General features: G+C 38.9%; 2 protein-coding genes across 4 annotated transcripts in view; both read left to right on the top strand.

Moving 5' to 3' along the window:
- Positions 1-1,896: 1,896 nt before the first annotated feature.
- On the top strand, positions 1,897-3,826 carry LOC120731216 (cytochrome b reductase 1). Its single transcript, XM_040028123.1, has 4 exons — positions 1,897-2,199; positions 2,718-2,926; positions 3,229-3,383; positions 3,484-3,826. The coding sequence occupies exons 1-4, from the start codon at positions 2,013-2,015 to the stop codon at positions 3,761-3,763; spliced, it is 831 nt and encodes a 276-aa protein (XP_039884057.1). The 5' UTR covers positions 1,897-2,012; the 3' UTR covers positions 3,764-3,826.
- A 777-nt stretch (positions 3,827-4,603) lies between these two features.
- dync1i2a (dynein, cytoplasmic 1, intermediate chain 2a) overlaps positions 4,604-7,477 on the top strand; it is a 21,833-nt gene continuing 18,959 nt past the window's right edge. Inside the window, exons 1-2 of one of the 3 annotated variants that reach the window (XM_040028115.1) lie at positions 4,604-4,791; positions 6,268-6,379. In XM_040028115.1, coding sequence (XP_039884049.1) covers positions 6,278-6,379 — 102 coding nt within the window. In that variant the 5' untranslated portion in view covers positions 4,604-4,791; positions 6,268-6,277. The remainder of the gene's footprint in view (positions 4,792-6,267; positions 6,380-7,477) is intronic. The other 2 variants (XM_040028116.1, XM_040028117.1) reach the window with 2 other exon arrangements.

The raw sequence follows: 7,477 nt of genomic DNA, 5'->3' as shown, positions 1-7,477 counted from the left end.
GAGATAGTTATGCGATTGTTTGCTTGATGTTAACAGTCAGAGCTGATGAAATTGCCTGACGCCATCCTAATGATGTACGTTTCAGAAAAGTGATTTGCCAGCTGCAGTGCACTCATGCAGATTAAATGTGGTGACAGTGTCACACTTCACAAATGATTGTCGCATGCAAATTGCGGGTCTATTTACATGCATGGGTTACAGATATGAGGTTTTGATTTTCCAAAAAGTCTCCAAATTAACGTGAAATGAAAATCTCATAACAGGAACAGGAGTCTTATGTATACCAAGTTTCTATAATTTTTTTATTAACAGTTTCTGTATTCAATATAAGATGTAATACAAGAAAATAGAATGTCACAATGGGAAGTTAGGGTGATCACATGTTTGTCTTGTCCCACATATTGAGATAGTATCACACATTTTGATTGACTTCAGTTTACAAAAAAGATGTGATGGTATTAAATATCTTAATTTTAGCTCTTAAATATGCTCATAGGAAATTAAAAGTAGCAGTACAATAAAGTATGTCTGTTCTTTACTGCATAGATCCCAAAATTGAAACCAGTTAGTTTGTGTGTTCTAGCTAACCTTTAAGTTAGGTTTATCAAAAGCATATATTATCTCACAGAATTAGTCAAATTTCCCTTGCATATCTTGACACTTCTCAAAAATTAAAGGAGGACTTTAGGGATATCAATCTGTCACAGTGTGAATCCTTTTCCCCTGTCTTGGCACAAAGTCACAGCGGATGTGGTGGAGAGTTAACAACAAGACAACCCCTCCCCAAAAGGAAATGGTTTAGCAGGACTGTTCCTTTTCCTGTATCCCTTCTGACAGAAACATGCACGAGTAGGTCATTTTGTGGGCAGTGACACTGGCAGTGTTTCCACTGTCATTTACATGAAGAAGCAGATATTGGTCCTGCTGCTGGGTTGATGCCATTCTTTGGCGCTGTCCAGCTCTCCTCATGTAATGGCACACTTGGTGTCTCCTCTAAATTCTTGAAACTATCCTTGGAGTATGTTTGGTAAATAATAAGAGAGGAAAACAATGTTCCAACATGAGAAGTTCTGTTTTGTATTCATTGTAAACAGTTTGTGTTTTCTGTCTTCTTCTTTTTTTCTTTTTTTTTTTGTAAACTATATCCACAAATACTCAATAAAAATATTTTGAATAAAAAACGATCCTTGGAGTCACAGCAAACCTTGCAACAGCACATATGGATGTTTCACCCTCGAGGAGCTGGACTACCTCTGTAACCCAAATGGGCTGCAGGTACTGACACCAACAAAAAGCAAAATAAGAGAAAAGAAATCAGCCAGGAAGGATAAGAAAAGAGCAATGATCTGTGGCCACCAGCTGCAAAACCACTCAAGTGTTCTTCTTTAACAAGTTTTTAAATAATGAATCTTCAGTTGTAACAAAAGTGGCTTTGAGCTTGTTTGTAGGATTTTGTGTCTTAATGTTCCAACCCTAAATGTTGTAGCTGTCTGTCACGTTGGTAAGTGGGTAAGTGGCACGTTAATATTTACAGTGTAGGTATAGGTTTAAAAGAAAAGAGCAAAGGGTTGTCTTCATGTTTTCTTTGTAATGTGTCTTGTGGTGCATTAGTAAGATATAAATAGGGGGGATAATGAGAAAAGTGCCTATTCATAAAACGCAGTACAAAGCAAAACCAGAGCCACAGATGTCTAGTCATGCCCACATGGCTGTTTCTTTAATCCCGCTGGAGCTCAGACTTTGAAGGACTGCGTAGACGTGGAGTTGTGTTGTAACGGGAGTCAGAGGGTGACGCAGCACCAAAAAACCCCAAAACATCTTACAAAACCGATCCCAGACTCTCTTCTGTAACGACAAAAGTTGCAAAACACCCTCCCTCCAAACGTTTTCTCAGCTCGGGGTCACGTGACCGCGGTCCCTCCTCAACGGGCAGCGCTGAGTTGTAAGTTGTTATTGTACCTGACAGCAGCCGCTCCGGTCCAGTCTCTGCCTCTCCCCCGCTGCAGACGCCGATGGAGAACCTGAAGCACTTCTTGCTGGCTTTGTGTGCCGCCACCGCCGCCGGCTTTGTTTCCATAATCTTCGTCTTCAGATGGGTTCTGTATTTTAAGGAAGGTTTGGCCTGGGATGGAGGGCTCGCCGAATTCAACTGGCATCCGGTATTAACAGTCACTGGATTTATTTTCTTGCAGGGGATAGGTAAGAAGGGTCTTTATTATCTTTATAAGACATAATTGAGACTAACTGTTGAAAGTGCACTTCTTTTTCTTATACCACGATATCTGCGGGATTAAAAGGTGCAAATAAAAATCCAAAGTTGATGTCCTCCTTCACATTTTTCAAAGACCTTTTCAAAGTGGGCTGGCTTGGATTGTTTGCCTGCCTGATTCTAGCCTTCATTGCGTAATGAGGGAATCACAAGCTGGCAGTACACTCGTCCTTCATCTAAAGAGAGAAACTTATGATTGAACATGCACTGTGACATGGCACATGGCATATAGATTTTACATGCATTACAACATCTGTGTGCTTTTTTTCCCCATATGATTTTCATGAGGCTATGAGACCCAAACATTACATCCTAGATAGTATAAAGCAAGTAAGCCTACAACTTTAGAAATATGTAGTCAAATTTATTTTATTTTATTTTATTTTTAAAAAAAGCTTTATTGTTGCCTTAAGTTGTTGCTAACTGCCTGTCTTACTCTCTCTTGCAGCAATAATAGTCTACAGGCTCCCCTGGACCTGGCAGTGCAGCAAACTCATGATGAAGTTCATTCATGCAGGACTGAATTTGTTAGCCTTCGTTTTTGCTGTTATAGCCATGGTGGCAGTTTTTGACTTCCACAATGGTGCCAACATTCCCAACATGTACAGTCTGCACAGCTGGCTGGGCCTCACGGCTGTTATACTGTACGGTCTGCAGGTAAATAGATGCAATCATTTGGGTTTTTTTTTTTTAAAGCAGTTACAACAAAGACCTACTTTTGTTACATATTGAAGATAAGAGTATCGTCTAACATTTTACCTAAGAAGCACAGTTGTTGCAGGGTTTTTGTAGCTACTACTACCATTAGACTGGACTGTTAACACATCTAAAGTATAACAGTATAGCTTTCTCATTTTTCTCTGAACCTCTTACTGGTGGTTCTAAAAGACTAAGTCATAGTGGACAGCAGTCTTCAGATCTGAAGTGGGTTTTATCTGTCTCTCTCTTTCAATGGGCAGCTTGTTCTTGGAGTTGGCATGTACTTGATACCAGTTACACCTGCGTCCTGGAGAGCAGCGTTTATGCCTCTCCACGTCTACAGCGGTCTTTTACTTTTTACCAGTGTCATAGCCGTGGCACTTATGGGCATCACAGAGAAACTCATCTTTGGCCTGTAAGTATTAAAATAGAGAGTGAGAGTAGTTAAAAATGAGATGAATACAGTGTAAATGCTGAACAGTGAGAATAACTTTCCTCTGTTTACATCACAAAAGGAAAGACCCAAAGTATAAGGATTCTCCCCCAGAGGCAATTTTTGTGAACGTACTGGGAGTCCTCCTGGTGCTTTTTGGAGGTCTGATTCTTTGGATTGCCACTCGAACGTCTTGGAAACGCCCCAGTGACCAGATCTTGCATAGTCTGCATACCAATGGGGGAGGTGAGGACAACAGTAAAGTCGCTTCAGCACTGTCTCAACTGCCGGATGGATCTGATGCTTACGGTGCTGGAGATGCCAGGAAGAGGAGTAACAAATTTGATGAACAGGTTAACTGATAGAAAAAGTAAAAAAAGAGTGGATTAATGTATGTGCAACCAGTTTAAACGAACAAGGGAAATCAAAAGGAACGCATCAAATTGTTACATTCCTGTACCACTCTTTGTTTCTTTTTAGTTTTCACTCTCGCACCTTAAAGTACTTCATTTTGATTTTTTTTTTTCATTTCTCCAGTGTTTATGTAAGTGCATGTAAATAATGGTGAGCTACTACTGTATTAAGATTACACAATGATTTAAAAATAGGCATACACTGCACAATTTAATCACTGCAGGTTTTCTATACACTAAATACTCTATTGTATTTTCTTAGTTTGATACTGACAGTATATTTTATAATAAACATTTGATACATATAAAATGTCTCCATTATTCACATTGTAAATTTAAATCAGTAGTGAAAGAGAGAAACTACATGCTCTTGATAGTGATTGTATTGTTATTATTGTAGATGTTAATATTTTTTAATATATATACATATATTATTTTGCATATGTGGAGAAAAAAATGTGGAACATTTAAAACAGTACTAACCAGGTGCACTAATTAGAAAAAAAGAAAGAAACCAAGGTTGTCAGAATCACTTCTTTCCTTGCCAGCAGGGTGAAAAAAAGTTCATATATAAGTAACGCAGGATTTTGGATCGCTTTAATTAAATCCAACTTAATTCGAGTAAAATGTGACTGAACATCAAAAGTTGACTGCAGGAATTAAAAAAAAGTACATGCATCACATGTACTTTTTCACATAATGTTTTTTTTTCTTAAGAAACGGTGCAAAATTAATTGCGGATACGAGCAGCTGACTTCAGCAATAATGCTCCTGCTGTTAATTCGCTACCAGAGTTGTTGACAGACTCTAAACTCTGCATGCTTGGCATGGCCTGGAAATGACAGCAGCACAGCCACGTCAAGGAGGAGCGGCTCTTTTTGGCTCTACTCGGCACCTGTACTTTGGTCGAGAGCCCGATTGTTTTGGCTCAGTGTTAATTAAAGCCTTTTGGTGACAGGTCCAAAACTTTCTGTAAGGTTAGTTCTCTACACATCACCATCAATATAACCGTAGCTTCACATTGCTGTAAAAGTATGTCTGTGTTCGTAAGCGAACTGTCTTTATTCACCGTGTGGTCAGCGTGACAGCGCTGCAGACCGGAGTCCGGTTAACTGCTGTAGCTAGCTGCTCTAACTAGCTTCTATCAAAGTGATGTATCTCTAGCCGTTATTTTTGGGTTGATCTCTAGGGGGAAATATTCTATTGCCTTGAAGTCAGCAAGAAAAATATAAAAATAATAAATGGAGATAGTAGTGGGTGTTTATTAAGAGAAAAGCGCTGTAATGCCAGTACAGTAGTTACTAATAACACGGAAGGCTACTGTTAGCAATAGCCGAGGCCCTTGCTGCTTAGCGGGTTTCCCTTAAACTGCAGTGTAACTAATAAACAAAGCATCATAATGCTTTGAGTTCATTGGTACATTAAGCTAATATGAACGGGGAATAACTTACATGGATAACGTAACACCAGGCCGGGTGAGGTTAGCGGGTGTGGGAGGTTGAACGGACTCTAGGGTGGGGCTCTCTGTTAGCTAGCTAATGACAATGACTGGTCAGCCAGTCTTTACATGAAGCGAAGAAATAATACACGGCTAACACATTTAACTCAATTACCCAGGGGGGAGGCTGAAACACTGGTCGGTTTAATTGTGCGGTCAGTGAGAGGTTGGGTCGATACAAGCTGTCTGAAATGTCGTGAGAGGCTCCTGAAGCTGTTATGAGATGCTTGGCTTTGAGTTATGGTATAGGACACCCTGTAAACACAGCGAGACCACTAGGACACTTCTGGTGCTTTGATATATAAATAATCTTTGGAAAGTAACAGTTTTTGTATTTTTGCCTGATTATTCAAAACCCAATCGCATGGAGACTTTAATCACAAGACTGAGATGTGTTTGAAGTGCAGATTTTCAGATTTAATTTGAGGGGTTTAACCAAAGATTTGCATGAACTCTTTCGGAGTTACAGCCGTTTTATTACGGAGTCCTCCCACTTTTCAGAGACTCAGAAGAAACTGGACCAACGGACATAACAGGACTGTTGTTAATTCTTTACAACCAATAACTGCATGACGTCTATACCCCATGGACATCTTCAAATGCTTTGTTTCCTCTCTTGACTTGCACTGCCAGACCTTTACTGCTTGTTTGTGGGTCTCTGTCTTCAGTATCTAAAAAGCATGCTTTATTGGGCTGAGAGCAGGTGACCATTGAACAGTATCCCACTTCTCATTTGCACTGTGAACTTGCTGTCTGATCAGTTTTGCAGCATTTGGCTAAATCTGTGAAACTTGAATTAAAGCTGAAAGCCTGCACTTCAGTCACATATTGAAATGACAAACATTGTGTCTTTGTCCAAATACTTTTTGGCTATAATTTTAGCTGATAAATACTTTATATTTCAGACTAATCTTAATCGACACTTAATATAACAGAGCTGTATCTTTTTATACAGCTTTGGCATCATGTCTGACAAAAGTGAGCTGAAAGCAGAGCTTGAAAGGAAGAAGCAACGCTTAGCACAAATCAGAGAGGAGAAGAGAAGGAAGGAAGAGGAGCGCAAGAAGGTATGCTAACAATGTTTTGTAAATATTTAGTTCACATGCATTTACAATGGTCCACATTAATCGTCAAACTTATTTGGCCATTTGCATATGAAGTTTAGAGTAGGAGAAAGTGGTTAATACACACAACACATCCCAAGGCCCTTGACAAAGAGATAAGGTTCTTCTGAGAAGGTAGGTGAGAAAGGTATTTATATTAAGATAAGCAACCCTGTTCCTTTAGTGATAACGTTTTTAATTTCTAATCCAAATGTAACCCTGCAGGTATTAAGGGTTTCTGCGTTTATATAGATAATAAATTCCACACCATTTGTTTTGAATGGCAAAAGTAAGACAGAAAAGTAAAATGTTTTTCATGGATTGATTTTTCTCAACTGACTGATAGTAAGTAGATTGCATTAACAAGCTCAAGTTGGGCCTAATGTGATAAAACAATATGAGGTGGCTAGTGTACAGTATGTATTTTCTTTTAGCAGAGTAGCTGTGTTTTGGTAGATAGCTATATTGATGCCTTTGTCAGTCTCCCTCTCCAGCCATTCTTGGCTATATTACATAATGTTTTTTGAACTTCTATAATGTGATTGGAATAAAAAAAAAATCTGATATTCCACTGTAATTTAAAAGCACGTGTAGATCATTTGATTATTTCCTGTTTTGACTGTTTCATACTGTTCTGACAATATAGAACAACATGATATTTGCATGTTGTTACTTTTAGTGTGATTATTTCCTCCACATCCTTTGAACATATAATCCATCCTATCCATAATAGCTGTATTTCTTTGTGGTATGAAGGCTACAGATTATTGAATGGGAAAGGAAAGTTGTTTTGTTCTCCAGGTTTGTCCTTTAAGGAGGATTTTCCCCAAATTCTCCAGTTTACATGAGTTCTTACTTAGAACATTTACTTCCTGGTCGCAAGGCTTATGTCATGGAGCAAAACCTCTCAGTGAAACACAGATTGGATGAAAGTAAAACAACACTGTATCATGACTGCAGCTTTATTTTGTAAGATATGTGCTCTTAACCAACCTGTCGCTGTTTTAAGTAAGGGTAAATACACTGTCCCACTGCCCACGTATGCTCAGTGCTACATTTCTG

The sequence above is a fragment of the Simochromis diagramma genome, unplaced genomic scaffold, assembly GCF_900408965.1.
Source record: "Simochromis diagramma unplaced genomic scaffold, fSimDia1.1 OVJJ01000343.1, whole genome shotgun sequence".
In the NCBI taxonomy this organism is placed as follows: Eukaryota; Metazoa; Chordata; class Actinopteri; order Cichliformes; family Cichlidae; genus Simochromis; species Simochromis diagramma.
Note: the sequence above shows the minus strand (reverse complement) of the source record. Positions and strands in the feature narration are given on the sequence as shown.